The 16,072-nt window shown below is 43.0% G+C and overlaps 1 protein-coding gene across 9 annotated transcripts in view; it reads left to right on the forward strand.

Moving 5' to 3' along the window:
• The window catches only part of ppfia2 (PTPRF interacting protein alpha 2), a 179,189-nt gene that overhangs the window by 115,104 nt on the left and 48,013 nt on the right, over nt 1–16,072 (forward strand). For all 9 annotated transcript variants that reach the window (XM_081723166.1, XM_081723165.1, XM_081723169.1 and 6 more), the window contains one exon: nt 9,039–9,140. In XM_081723166.1, coding sequence (XP_081579292.1) covers nt 9,039–9,140 — 102 coding nt within the window. The remainder of the gene's footprint in view (nt 1–9,038; nt 9,141–16,072) is intronic.

A 16,072-nucleotide genomic window follows, 5' to 3' on the forward strand; every position in this document is an offset into this window, starting at 1 on the left:
CCAAGCCTTCTCTGAATCATTCACGTGTTCAATGGCAAACTTTAGACAGGCCTGTACATGAGCCTTCTTTTTTACGGCGAAGTGTGTTACTAATGTTTTTTTTGGACTGTGCTCCCAGCTCCCTTGAGATAATTAACAAGCTCCTCCCATGTAATTCTGAGTGGACACCTCACATTCTCAGAATAATCCTTACCCCATGAGGTGAGATCTTGCATGGAGCTCCAGGGCGAGGGCGAATGACTGTTACTTGTATTTCTTCCATTTTCGAATTTTTGTGCCAACAGTGGTCTCTTTCTCACCAAGCTTCTTGCTGATGTTCTTGTAGCCCATTCCAGCCTTGTGCAGGTCTACAATCTTGTCCGTGACGTCCTTTGACAGCTCTTTGGTCTTACCCATGGTGGTCGCGAGGTTTGAATGGAAGAGACAGGTGTCTTTTATACACACAACGAAGTGAGATTGAGTACTTTCTTAAAGGGACAGAACTAATTTGTGTGCCTCATGGGCACATGACCGGTCTGTGGGGGTCAGCTTTCTTGCTGGTTGGTAGGGGATCAAATACTTATTTCACTCAATCAAATACAAATTAATTTATAACCTTTATTTAAAGTTTTTATTTTGGATTTCTTTGTTAAAGAAATAAACAGAGAAATATCTCTGTTAAAATAAACCTACCATGAAAATTATGTACTGTTCATGTCTTTGTAAGGGGGTAAACTTACAAAATCAGCAGGGGATCAAATAATTATTTTCCCAATTGTAAATGTCCGATTGTTGTTGTAGTTTCTGTTTATTTCTGAACATCGTCGTAGCCTCGTTTTTTTGTGTTCGGTACACCATTGTTATCTTTGTCTCATTGTTTTGTTTTGTCTGTTCATTGCATCCCTTAGTTCTTTTCTCTGTTTATTAAACCTGTTAATGCGTTCATGGTTCATGAGTTTGTCATTCAGCATAACATCCATGTGTCGGCGTCATCCAAATGATGGAAAATATTGCTGTAAATATGTGTGTTTTGCGACACGGCGAATTAAATGATACAGTGTAATTTTTCTGTCATCACACAATGTATGTCACATCAAACAGCCCTAGTGGGAGAGCAGTTTGCAGATGTTGCATGAGGCTGTGAGATGGTGTGAGAGTTAGCTGAGAGTGAGGCACAGGAAAGGACATCCCTGCGCTTCAGGCTGTACTTGCCTTTCTCCAGATTTATGCCCTGAGCCTCGGGCGGAGGGACGGTGTAGGGCACTGACCCCTCTCAGTGCAGGAGCCAAAAGGTCAGAGTAAATTGGCTGTACTGAGCTCCTGAACCAGTAACAATGGCCGTGTGTGTGTGGGGGGGGGGGGAGATAGACAGAGAGAGACATTGAGATTCAGTCAACTGAAGGTTGATAGGTTCATTCTTGGCAATAAATATGGATTTATATCTGTTTTAGTAGAATGAATCTCGTTTAAATTACACTGGTACATTTTTAAAAATTTTCTATTTATTAATCCAAATCACACTATTCATTACTCTGTTTCAAATAATGTTGTGTTCACAACACCATCCCTGAAATGATAACTGAATTCATAATTGAATCGATAATACATCACAGGAGCCTTTTTTAACCTTAATTTTCTGTGAGTACTCTGTATCCATGGTGTTTGGAAAGAGAGGATCTGCTAACAGTCATAGATGACCTTCCTGAATATTTAAAACTGAGGAAATGCAATGTGCTGAGTCTGACTGTGAGCTCTGGTCTCCATTACATGCCTTTCTCCTCCAGTCTGCCGTGAGTTATGTAGCTGATAGAGTGATGTGTGAGTTATGTAGCTGACAGAGTAAAGTGTGAGTTATGTAGCTGACAGAGTGAAGTGTGTGTTATGTAGCTGACAGTGATGTGTGTGTTATGTAGCTGACAGAGTGGTGTGAGTTATGTAGCTGACAGAGTAAAGTGTGAGTTGTGTAGCTGACAGAGTAAAGTGATGTGTGAGTTATGTAACTGACAGAGTGATGTGTGTGTTATGTAGCTGACAGAGTAATGTGTGTGTTATGTAGCTGACAGAGTGATGTGTGAGTTATGTAGCTGACAGAGTGATGTGTGTGTTATGTAGCTGACAGAGTAATGTGTGTGTTATGTAGCTGACAGTGAAGTGTGAGTTATGTAGCGGACAGAGTGATGTGTGTGTTATGTAGCTGACAGAGTAATGTGTGTGTTATGTAGCTGACAAAGTGTGTGTTATGTAGCTGACAGATTGATGCGTGTGTTATGTAGCTGACAGTGAAGTGTGAGTTATTTAGCGGACAGAGTGATGTGTCTGTTATGTAGCTGAAAGAGTGAAGTGTGAGTTATGTAGCTGACAGAGTAATGTGTGTGTTATGTAGCTGACAGAGTGAAGTGTGAGTTATGTAGCTGACAGAGTGATGTGTGTGTTATGTAGCTGACATAGTGATGTGTGTGCTATGTAGCTGACAGAGTGATGTGTGAGTTATGTAGCTGACAGAGTGATGCAACAAGTAACCAGAAGCTAAATCAGGTGCTGAATGTGATGCTGGATTATGGTTCCCATGTGTAACCCGAACGAGGTGGACAATTAACAGCACGCAGGTTTACTGGGGCACCAGTTCAACTAGATGAAGCTGTCTGAACCATCATAGTTCAATTCTGAACCTAAAAATCCCCAGTGAAACTGAAATGAAGGTAGAGAGGTCACTGAAGAATTAATGAAGGCAGGAATCATGAACAAGCATGCCAGGATTGTTGAGCACACTTTACTACTACTGCACTACTACTGTACTACTGCTCCACTACTATTGTACTACTACTTTACTACTACTGCACTACTACGGTACTACTACTGCACTACTACTGTACTACTACTTTTACTGTACATACTACTGTACTACTACTGCACTACTTTTACTGTACATACTAATGCACTACTACTACACTACTACTGTACTACTACTGCACTACTACTGCACTACTTTTACTGTACATACTACTGCACTACTACTGCACTACTACTGTACTTCTACTGCATTACTACTGTACTACTACTGCACTACTTTTACTGTACATACTACTGCACTACTACTGTACTACTACTGCACTACTTTTACTGTACATACTACTGCACTACTACTACACTACTACTGTACTTCTACTGCACTACTACTGTACTACTACTGCACTACTACTGCACTACTTTTACTGTACATACTACTGCACTACTACTACACTACTACTGTACTACTACTGCACTACTACTGCACTACTTTTGCTGTACATACTACTGCACTATTACTGTACTTCTACTGCACTACTACTGTACTACTACTGCACTACTACTGTACTACTACTTTTACTGTACATACTACTGTACTACTACTGCACTACTACTGCACTACTACTTTTACTGTACATACTACTGCACTACTACTGTACTACTCCTGTACTACGTTTACTGTACATACTACTGCACTACTACTTTACTTCTACTATACTACCAATTTACTGCCTCACTAGGCAGCACTGTCTCACAACAATACAACAGTGCCCTATAAACATTACAACAATACAAAACAGTGCCAATAACAAACAGTAAAATCACATCACACTGATAATTTAAAAAGAAACCTGGATGAGAAACATATTTTTTGGATTTTTTCTTTTCTAGTTTGTCCTAGGTATCCGACATATCCTATGAAATTCTTCTCATAAAACATTTAGAGCAACAGTAAATGTAGCCTTTCAAACCTGGAGCTCAGAAATCACTCTCGAATAACTGTTCACCCGTCACTTTATTAGCCAGTTTTACAACCGGATGAAAACTGTATACTCTTAAAATTCCAAACCAGTGAGGTATAGAGAATGTTGACCTGTTGTCAACGAGAACCTATAAAACTAGTGTCCAATAAGAATACGTGGCTGATGGCTCTTTTCTCCAGCTGCCTCCATGTTGGCTTTAAAAGGTATTTTTTATCAGTGGTTGTCTTTGAGTATTTATAATAATCCACCGTATGAATCATCAGCCTTTAAGTCATTGTCAGGAAAGATGAGAATATTGGGTCTTTCCTTAAATCAATAATATATTATTTATTCTTAGATTTTAATGTAGATCATTTGTAAAATTATGTGAATCCCATGATTCAGATTACTTCTGTAAAGTTTTAAATGGCTTTTTTCCCCTTTTTTAAAAATTATTATTATTATTATTTTTTTTTTAAGTATATATTTTTTATGACATTTTAAGCTGTAGTTTTTCCATGTCCCATGGGTCAAGGTTTAAAATAAGCTTTAGAAGCGGTGATTAAAGATTAAAGATGGTTAGGGTTAGGGTTAGTGAAGCATGGATACGTATGGGAGCGCTCCCCCGTACACAGGGATGCACATCTGCAACCTCACAATGACTCAGCTTGATGTAGATCCTCTAGAAATGAGTCAATATATCATGAAATCTTTGTTCAGTTCAATTGTTTTTGATACAATACAGATAAAAATAAACTGAAAACATTTACACGATTGTGACATGTAGACAATAAAAATGCCCTAAGCTTTATAGTCTGGGTTTAGTTGTTTTTTGCATTTGAAATTCACCAACAGAAATTTTGGCTAAAAAAGCAATACATATTTAATAAATATTATTGTATGTCTAATATAATCTAATAGTTTATATAGTCTAATCTAACATTTGAAAATGTACTATGTTAACCACCTTGACATTGATGCATTGTGACTAAGCTATTTTTGTGATGTTGAAAGCCTGTTTTTCTGGGATTTCACCAGTTTTGCGATGGTAGGCCTCTGCATTGTGGCCTGTTACTGTACTACCTTACATGACTGTTACAAAGATGTAGAGGGGGCGTTTGAAGGTCAGCGTTCGTCCTCCAGGCGTTTGATCTCAAGTCCAAAACATTCTGGGTGTTTGTTTGTTTATTTATCTGCCCACCATTCCCTTACACTGTTCTTAAAACACTCGCAAGGCACCTCTGAAAGGATCTCATTTTACTTTCTACTTTTCTCTTCAAAAATGGATTCATTATTTTGAATGAGGGACGATTCTCACTGGGACTTTGAGAACTCGTATCATGCCTTGTCCTAGAAGTATCTCAAAAGGGAAATTTCAAACCCACGCACCCTGACCTAAGATGCCGTCTCTTCTGGAGAAGCTCACAAGTTGGCAGTGTCTTCCTCTGTCTTCCTCACAAGTGGCAGATTTTGCCATTCACTTTTCTTGCTCTACACTGAGGATATTTTCAATTTGAGCCTCCAGTAATGAAATATGATGGGAATTTGGGTATTTCAGGGTTAGCATCTTGTCTGAGAGACTTTGAAGGCCTGTCAGTAGTGCCTGTCAGCAGTGGTACGTTGAAGGTGAACCCCTGTGAAGTGAACGTTTTAATATGTATTTTATCTTGTCAGTGTCAACTCACACCCTCTTTATTTAAAACAATTCTTACAATAGCATTTAGATATAGAACCCAACAGCTCCAGTAAGTTTGATCTAAGTGGTCAGGTTGGAACCAGGCCTACAGTCAGGGCTGGTGATGGTAGAATAGTGGACGCAGCGGTTGATTGCAGATCAGCAGCGGTGATTGGCTATCACTGGGCAAAGGCTGATTTCTGCTCGACGTCACTGACCCCAGGACAGCAGAGGGACAGCAGTCAGTCCAGAACAAAAGCTCGACAAATCCATCCAGTTCTTCTGCCTCCTATCACGCTCCTGCCAGCACTGCTTGAAACAGCGTGGAACAGGTGGTAATTCTGTTTCCTGTTCCCTCTCTCACCTCTGCGCTGCTCACCTCCGTCCTAATCAACGCTTTTTTAATTAGCGCCCCGACTAGCGCGCGCAGAGTGGATGCCAGCAGCACTCACTGCAGAGGCCACGGGGCTCACAGACCGTTCCTTTGTAGGGTCAATCTCGTTTGTAACACACACTGTACATTTTTTCTTCAAAGCAACTTAGTCACAAGGTACATTGAGGATGTAGCTCACCTGAGTGCATGAATATTCATATTTTTGACCACCTCGTGCTGGCCAGTTACAGGAAGACTGCCTATAGCAGGTGTTGCATAACTAGGGTCGATCTCCGGAGGTGGACGCGGGCTCTAGGGCATCTTGGGATTGGGGGCTCAGGGGCTCGACGGTTCAGTGGCAGGAGTCATCAACTGGGATCAGACTCACCTCTAAACCAAGTTCTGTGGGCGCTGGTGGTCTCATCACCATATCTGGAGAACTGGTTTTAAATTGAAGCGTCTTAGCTGTGGCCATCGTCACCTTCACTGGATCTCAGTACGTCTTATTTCACTCTTTAGCTGTCAAGGGGATTCTCACCGTGACTGGTTATAGACCATAAAAACAGCGTGAATTATAATTGCTGATATCGCCCGAGTCTCCTGTTGGATAAGTATACCCAGACGTGATGGACCCTACTGTCACACTGCATTTGAGTCTGTGTGTGTGTGTGTTCTGTATCAGTAGGTTTGGGCCCTCTGACTCATTCTCAGCAGTGATGATGGCCTTTAGCTGGTACTAGCAGCATGGTGTTGGAACTGGCATAATACGCTCAGGACTGCAGGAGAAGACAAGCCAGTATGTGTTGTGCTCCCTGTCGCCAACGAGGCCCGCCTACGCACTAACGAGACGCCGGGGGTGCGTGATCTTTGACCTGCGGTGACCTACATTGAGGCAGAACAGAAAGCCTTGATTCTGGGTGACTCTGAATCCTGCAGGGCTCAAATGGAGAGTGTTGCTCACTGTGTGTGTGTGTGTGTGTGTGTGTGTGTGTGTGTGTGTGTGTGTGTGTGTGTGTGTTGTTTTTCTTTCATCTCCTCCCTGTATCCTGTGCCATCCCCACACCCCGGTATACTCACCTGTGTGTTGGTCTGTTCCCCTCTCCTTGTTTATGTGGTTCAGCTGTTCCTGGTGTATTGATATGTGTTTATACCCAATGTTTTCACTTCCCATTTGTCAGTTATTGTTCGCCTCTGGGTTGTTAAGTCATTTCAGTGAACTCTGTCTCTGTAGTTGCTCCGTTTATGTTGGTTTTTGTATTCTTTTGGTCTTCCTAATTGCTTTTCAAGACCCACCGGGCACCAGGCTCCCAGACAATCCGGGACTGAGACTCCAGACACTCCGGGATTGAGACTCAATGGCAATGGGGGAATCAATGGCAGTGATATTGCAGGGTCCTGTTCATCATGATAAGCTCTTTGTGTTCCGACTCGGCCCTGCGCCAGCTGGGGAGAGCGTGTTCGCTGAAGGAGCACGCAGGAGCACACAGGAGCAGGCAGGAGCACACAGGAGCAGGCAGGAGCACACAGGAGCAGGCAGGAGCCCTTATTGAGTTCTCAACTCCTGCAGCACTCAGTACTGGCTCCAGCCTTCACCTGTCACTCACACTGGGCAGACATGCTTGTGAGCAGGGGAGTGCGTGGTTTGATTTCAGCTCACCCTCTGTGCCCTGTCCTCCCTGAGAGAGCTTTATTACGGCCTGACGAGACTGAAGCGTTAGTATTTGAATCACCCCCTCTCCCCCATGTGCGCTAAAGGTTGTTTGCTTAATGTAGCAAAGGCACGGAGACCCTATGTTCTACACGTTACCCACGACCACTCTCCTTTGGCTGGATGGCTAGGATGGCTTGTGCTTAGGAATATTCATTTTATCTTGGACTTCACTCGGCTCACTTATGCGCGGCTAATTTATCGCATTTGTTGTTTTTGAGGATTTATGTATTTGCTTGTAGTAGATAACAATTATGTATCAGTACAATTGTACAATTGTAATACAAATATCTTTAACTGTAAACAGCGTATCGAGTTATGGTCGCACTCAGTAGGTGTTCACTTGACAAAAGTGTGTTGTAGTGCGCTTGGAGCTTGGGCGGCGTGACAGTATGGCTGTCTGGCAGAACTCAGCTTTAAAGTATCATACCGTCTTCATTCTTTTTTTTAATGAAAATCTCCTTGAGAAAGGGTTTTGTTGTTGTTGTTGTTGTTTATTGTTGTTTATTTGTTTGTATTCCATCAGTCTGTTTAACTGTATTTAGACCCTGCCTAGCCTAAAATGCTCCAACCGCATGGTAATGGAGATGGGTGGACATAGTGTATTAGGCGGTGATGGGGTTTACTGGCTGGAGTTTGTTTGTGTAGGTTGCAAGGTCTCTGATGTGGCCACTGAGTGGCTGTGCTTCTGGGCCTGGAGTAGCCATGCCGGACCTGCGCCACTAATTGGCCTCCACCTCCATGACATTTATATCTCCCTCCTATCAATTATCCATCTGTTGAGAGCAGGGGAACAGGCCGATTTTTTTTTGTGTGTGTGTGTATGTGTGGGCAACAAAGAGGCAATTGTGTGTGTGTGTGCAACAAAGAGGCATTTGTGTGGGTGTGTGTGTGTGTGTTTGTGTGTGTGTGTGTGTGTGTCTGTGTGTGTGTGTGTTTGTGTGTGTGTCTGTGTGTGTGTGTGTGTATGTAGGGGTGGTTTGTGTTGCACTGTTGGCAAGAGGCACTGAATTGTAAAATGATTCCATAATTTATTCTAACTCCAGAAATCTCTCCGTGAGTGAATGTGTTGCGTTGCTCTGCTCTGGTTTAGCCACAATAGATGTTAATGCCCAGTACATACACCGGAGCTGAACCAAGTATAAAACCAAGCCTCAGAAGGTTCTGACTCAAGCGTTTTTAATATCTAAAAGTGCCTGCAGTTTGTCAGTCAGGCTCATAGAGGCAATTAAAGTGCAAACGCGCAGTGCTTAATGGGGAATGCTGGTGTTTGGTGTCATATGCTGGTGTTTAATGGACAGTGCCGGTGTTTGGTGTCCCATGCTGGTGTTTCGTGGAGAATGCTGGCATTTGGTGGCACATGCTGGTGTTTAATGGAAAATGCTGGATCACTGTGACCCAACCTGAAAAGTGAAAAGCTCTTCTACAAGCAAATTTAAGGGCGTCATCAAGTGACGGTCTCGGTTCGGCATCGAATACTGCACCCTGCTAAAAGTAAGCACAACCCTCATCAGCGTTAACATGATGCTAAAACTGTTGCTTTGTGCTGCGCAGGAGTTTGCAGCCCTGACGAAGGAACTGAACGCCTGCCGCGAGCAGCTGCTGGAGAAGGAAGAGGAGATCTCAGAGCTGAAGGCTGAGAGGAACAACACCAGGGTGAGTGGACAAAACCGCACCCTGACCATATAAACATGTTCTAGATCCCGAGTATGGCCAAAGGTGACCGTCACTGTTAATGGCTTGTCAGATGCTGATTATTCTACCTAGCAAGGCCGTGGAGGGGTTGCAGAAACACGATTTACAAATATATTGAGAATGAGGTGGAGAATTCATCTGGGAACAGCAGCATTGGTCTGGAAGTGTGCTAAAAATGGTTTCCATATGATCGCAAATACCTGAACGCCCATCCAATACAGACCGTCTGTCAAAAGAGATCCAGAGTTTTAGAGTTCAAGTGTTTTACACCTCTGTCTCAGAGCAGAGAAAGGGGCGAGAGAGAGAGAGAGTGACAGAGAAAGACAGAGTGAAAGAGAGAGGACAATCATTCTCACCTCATTTTCACCTCCGGGTCACCACTGTTCCCATCCGGGCTTCGGCGAGTCCGATGGCGAACAGAACACATCGCTTGAACCTTCTCCCCACAACTCAATTAACCCCCGTTCCCCTGCACTGCACCGACGCCCAGGCGCCCAGGAGGGTATTAAAGGACATAGTCAAAGATGCCAGACAATATCTCAGTTGCGGAGGGGATAAGAGGCTGGAGACCAGAGAGAAAGCGAAATGAGACGAGAGGGATCGCGAGTAGAGGAGCAGGTGAACAAGAAAAAGTGGGGTCTTAACGAGTTAAAATATTTAATCACGAGGAGAGGAGAGGAGACAAAGTGGGAGTGATTAAAAATAACATCATAATAAACAACATACCATTCAGGTCATTTTCTTGGTTATGCTACAACAGCCCATTAACACTCGTAGTCCTGCACAAATCTCAGCAGTGAAATGGCCTCCCTGGAGCTAGAACATGCCTGTTATTACCACTGAGCACACGAAGGTGGAGAGGACTCTTACTGTAGTACACCAGCTCAAAGTGCTTATCTATAATGCAGGAACTTATTTATAATGCAGGAATGGTAATCATTGCTAAGCATACAACCTCAAAGAAGTGTCTTTGCCCCTGTATGAGATATTGATGTTTCACACACTGTTCATTCGAGCAGCCTATTAATCCATTTATTAATAACGCACTTAGTTTAGTAACAGAGTTATGAAGTATAGTATTCTATTAAATTGAATAGTTGTAATGTACTATAGCATTGGTTTTAAAGACAACCATCCCATTGTCTCCTCCTCCTCCTGAGTTCCCCAAGACACTCTAATAGAAAATTGCATCCAGTACTGTGGCCTGCTAGAGTGGCACATCACACAGAAGATCAGGCTGAGGGCCCATACCAACCTCAGGGTCCACCCCCCGCTCAGACCCTGAACCTGGCCTTCCCAGACTGAGAGCAGTTAGCGTCTTGCTGATCCGTTCGCTCGTGGGAGGACACGCAGTGTATATGTCACTTGTGTTAGGCTAAGTCATCTAACAGCAGAGCCTTGGTGACATTTACAAGGTCTATGATTTAGCCCATGCTAGCTATCATTACACTGCCAGAAGGAGCCTCGTTGAGATGAAGTCTCCCTTTCCTCCCCTAACATGGTGCCTGTAGCCGTTGAACCCGATATCCCTCCTGGGTGACAGAGAGGCTAAAGCTGATGGAACTTAACGCCCCTCCTTTACCGGTGGCGACGAAGTCCCCCTTAGCATCACTCTCCCTCGCAGAAACCAGAAGCAGAGTGGCTAAACTGGGCTGCCTGCAAGTCTCTCGGCCACTGAATGAAAACTCAGCCCTGACAGAAGGGCCGGAGACGTCACGGCTAGAGAGCGTAACGAGGCACTGAACCTTTTCACCTGTGTTTCGGCTTGTGTGGTTCAGCCCTGCTGTCCACTTTTTCTTTGTTCCGCTCTCCCAGCAATTCGGAAACACTGTTACATCTTCCATTTTTCCATCAGGATTGATAATAGAGGGTGATCAGGGAAATGCAGCATTTGATTTCAGAACAGTCCTGCCGGCAACAACATTTCAGAGAATTGTGGCTCTGGCTCTTTCCTTTGATTGTGCTACTGACAATTTATGTATTTCTCAGTGTAAAAGAAAGACCCTTTCCCCCCACTCTCTGGTTACCACTCCACCACTATGAGAAGGTTTGTGTGCCCCCTGGGAACCAAACCCACAAACTCGGTCACGCTAGCACCTTGTTCTGCTAGCACTGTCACTTCTTCTTTTGCGCAGGCTCCATGTTGACACAAGATTAAACTGATGTCTGGTCAGGACCTGAGATGTTCACACCTGAGGTGCTGCAACAGCATCCAATAAGGTGTCGCACTAGTTCAGCATCCGTAGTCGCCATGGCGATGCTTGGTCGAGGTTAAGAATCCTCTTTCTTTCCAAAGCTGACCAAACCATCCCCTTCCCATGTGTGAACCGGAGGCTTGCCGTAACAGGCTTGTTTTAGTCAGGGGGAGGGCGTTAAAGAGAGCAGTTTAGCCACCTGGGCCGAGGTACCCAGAGGTGGTGCACAGCTGCAAAATTGGCCGATCGTCACCCCACACAGCGCATCTCGCATTTCTAACACTACAAACCATATCTGGCGAACCATGTAAAAGATTTTAAAAATCAGATTTGGGTCATTTCCCTCATCGTCTTCTGTAGATGTTCTAAAAGTATTTAATCTGCTGCGCCTGGTTTCAGGAGCAGACGTCAGTGGGTCCATATGCAGTCTGAACACGAGTTCAGCACAAAGTGTAAAACAGTCAACTTAACAGAAGAGGCAAAAGCATCAACAGCATAAGAGGAATCAGACTACAGGCCAGGTGGCGTTTTGCTGCTGGAACACTGAACAACCAGATGCTACAGGGAGCCATATAACTAAAGTAACATTTCTCCCTTCATACACATGCGAGGTGAAGGATCAAGAATGTCTTTTTACAGACAGGAGTGAGGAGGGGAAGGTGATTCAGAATAATGGTGCGTCCATGAGCTAATAAACATAGCCATTTTCAGAAAACCCTCTACCCACGGTGGCGCGGTGAGCATTTAGCATTTAGCAAAGCGATTTTGTTGTCTGCAATTCCTCTTTTCTTCTTACAAGAAAGGCGCTGCAGATCAGACCATTTTAGTTTGACAGAGCTATTACTTAGTCTCCGAGGTATTTTGGCCTTTTTGCGGATGAGGTATTAACGACAATCTCTCTGTTCAGTTAAGAATGTGAGCATTTCGGTATACTCCTGCTGCAATGTATATCGCCTCACATAGTATTTGAGCACAAGTCTTGTCCTGTTCCGAGCACGTACAGACGTAGTAAGACGAATGCAGCTTTATTAAACAACACGCTGAGTCCACAGTCAGAAGCCAAAGTACGTAAGTCAAAGTCTTAATCCAGAAAAGCAGTCCATGATGGAAACCAAAACAAACAGGGAACAGGCAGAGAGTAACCCAGAACACAGGCGGAGATTAACAAACGGCAGAATAATAACACAGGTTGTCGAGACTTCACAAAGACTGAGAACACCCACATGGGGTTTATATACAGAGAGTAATGAGGACTAACACAATACAGGTGATTACAGCAACTGGTAGGTAATAGAACTAACTGGGGGGAGGGTGGAACCAGAAGCAAGAACAAGGAAACAACAGGAAATCAAAACCAGGAAGTAAACAAACATGGTGGCACTGCCGTGGCAACCACGACACCACGGATGGTTGAACGTGACAACTGCTTATTGGGAGTTCTTGTTAGTTTCAAGTTTATTATAGGAACAAACACCAGAAACAAATCGATATTTCTTCAGGACATTTATATTATATTTCAAATATAGTAGGACTGAATCACTTTAAATATGTCGGGGGACAGGCAGAGTTTGCCAGCTGTGAAATTGCTATTTTACGGATTTCATCTCATTAAGTTAAAACAACATCAGAAAATAGAACAGTAAAAAAGTAAAAAGAAATTAACAGCCCATTTTTCATCTTTGAAGGTGATTCAGTTTAAAGAAACCGGCCACTCATCCACTTTTCAGTTTCATTAGATTCTAAATTTATTTATCTGTTATTTTGTTAGTTTATTTCAGTTTAGTTTTAGTTCATTTTTAGATGTGTAAATAGTTTTTTTCTTAAAAAAGATACTTTTAGTTTTTCCTAGTTTTATTTTCAAATATTTGTTGTGCAAGGTGTGATAACAAGCAACCTGACAATTTATAATACATTCAACGTGTATAATATATATAAACTCTAAAATGAGTTTCCTGGCAACAAGGATCTTGGCTGTCTTACGACTGGGAAAGAGAGTATGCACGTGACGTCACTGTTGGTGAGAGTCACTGCAGTCAAGCCCACTGAGTGGCACCGTTAGCATTTAGTGTGAAAGCTGTGAAAAACCCAAAAAACTACTAAAATATGAACAAGCTATAAATTAACAGACCACTGAATGTTAAAGAAAAGGCATGCCTGCTGTCAGGACAAACCCAGTTTATACAGCTAGCCTGCTAACTTTGTAGATTTGTAAGCTATACTTGTAATGGAGAAGCATTAGCTAAAGGTCACACTGACCGCAATTTAGGTTTATTTTATATATTGCATTTGATGGTAACATCAGATGAGAGGCTGTACCTACACAAATATATTGCTAATGTTAATGAGTAGCACTGTTAACTCTGAACAAAGTAGGCCGAGCAAGTTTAGTTTTCCCAATGAAAGTAGTAATAATATCCAAACATCTGTACAAACCTGTCCACATACAACCAGAAACATCCTGCCTTGTCGTATGGCCAAGCGTCAAGGCATTTGCAGGCTTTGTGTGAGGTTGGAATGACGTAAGGTTGAATATAAATGTCATCAAACCCGATTCCTGGCCACATGTCGTGTCCATGAACCATGAGTTCATCATAATTCACATGTATCATTGTCAGATAATTGTGTTTTTTCATTTTAGTTTCGCTAATAAACGCAGCCATGTTGCAGAATGTTTTGCCACTCGGTCCACCTGAGGAGGAGCACACCAACAGAAAAGTGACGTTGATGCATGCCCTCAAAAGGATGTGAGGCCACATCGCCATCTCCTGGGCATTTCTCTAAAGCACTTATAAATGTCTTAGCTAAAATACGAAAACTAATGCATTATTTAAATGTAATTCTATTTACTTTTTGTGGTGTAGTGCCCATTATAGTTTTGATTAAATTTTTGTATTTTTTAAAAAATGTACTCTGTTACTCTGTTATGGTAAATTCCGTAAGAATATTTTCATTGCTCATTTTCATTTTCGTTGTTGTTTTCATTAAGGATAATAACATTGGTCAACAGCTATGAGTCTAAAGCCTGAGAAAGTTCAGTTCCTAACAGGATGTAGATGTCCTTGGTTCCTTCTGCTTTCAGACTCTGAATGAGTTCTGTCACAAAGATCTGCAGTAGAGCAGTCTGAGTCCTGAGGACGTACCATCTGGCCTTTAATTACATTTAGGCATTGCATCTTTAATAGCTCAGATACCCCTGATTATTCTATGGGTACATTAGTGTTGGTCTGGCTGAACGATTACTTTTAGCACACACACACACACACACACACACGCACACACATGCACACGCATATCACACACACAAAACAAAGTGCATGGGAAAGTGAAAACTTCAGTCCAGTTATTCAGAAATGACACATCTGTACATACAGTTTTTTGGACTTTTTGAATGTTTGATTTGACAATAGCAGCCACATTTGTAAATACTTTAAACATTAAGGCGTCTAGAAACAGCCACTGGTGCCCTCCACTTCTAAGCAGTATGTTAGGGGAAAAAATCAATACAGTGTCTTTTCTCCAAACATACAGACACCACGGTGTTCTTTGTGTTCATGGTCTCGTCTCGAAATTCTCCTCACCTTTTCCAGTTTTCCTATACTTCCCTCCGTCAGTCCTCGAGACTACAGGGATAAACTTGGCATGCCATGTAATATTCCTGGCAGTGATCACATTACCATCATTTCCTTTGTGTCAGATCCAGGGGGTTCAGTTTGTTGAGAGGGCTTTATTGTTTTAAGCTTGCTAGTAGATTTTATCATGGCTAATATAGTTACACATAGAGGTTTTCCCTCCCAGAATAGGGGGACTGAAAAAGATTTTCATTCGTTCCTGTTTGTTCAAACTTTGCTATGTTGGAGCTGCAACCTGACATCTGTCTCTCTGATGTGTCACTGTAAGTAACAGTTTGTATGGTTTCAGGAGCACATGCCTCAGGATGAGTATTTGTACATGAATCAGAATGCACTGCTGAGAAAGTAACAGTGTTTACTGATGATACTGCTGCTACTGATAACAGAACGGTAATATAGCCCTCTGTGTGTGTCTACGTGTGTGTGTGTGTCTACGTGTGTGTGTGTGTGTGTCTACGTGTGTGTGTGTTTGTGTCTGTTTGTGTCTGTTTGTCTACGTGTGTGTGTGTGTCTCTGTGTGTGTGTGTGTGTGTCTACTTGTGTGTGTTTGTGTCTGTGTCTACGTGTGTGTGTGTGTCTGTGTGTCTACGTGTGTGTGTGTGTGTCTACGTGTGTGTGTGTGTTTGTCTGTGTCTGTTTGTCTACGTGTGTGTGTGTCTGTGTGTGTGTGTGTGTCTGTGTGTCTACGTGTGTGTATGTGTGTGTGTCTACGTGTGTGTGTGTGTGTGCGTGTGTGTGTGTGTGTGTCTGTGTGAGTGTGTGTGTGTGTGTGTCTACGTCTGTGTGTGTGTGTCTACGTGTGTGTGTGTCTGTGTGTGTGTCTGTGTGAGTGTGTCAACGTGTGTGTGTGTGTCTGCGTGTATGCGTGTGTGTGTGTCTGCGTGTGTGTGTGTGTATGCGTGTGTGTGTCTGTGTGTGTGTGTGTGTGTGTCTGTGTGTCTACGTGTGTGTGTGTGTGTGTGTGCGTGCGTGTCTGTGTGTCTATGTGTGTGTGTGTGTATGCGTGTGTGTGTCTACGTGTGTGTGTGTGTGTGTGTCTGTGTGTCTACGTGTGTGTGTGTATGCGTGT

Source organism: Electrophorus electricus, chromosome 11, assembly GCF_041902795.1.
Source record: "Electrophorus electricus isolate QZ-2024a chromosome 11, ASM4190279v1, whole genome shotgun sequence".
In the NCBI taxonomy this organism is placed as follows: domain Eukaryota; kingdom Metazoa; phylum Chordata; class Actinopteri; order Gymnotiformes; family Gymnotidae; genus Electrophorus; species Electrophorus electricus.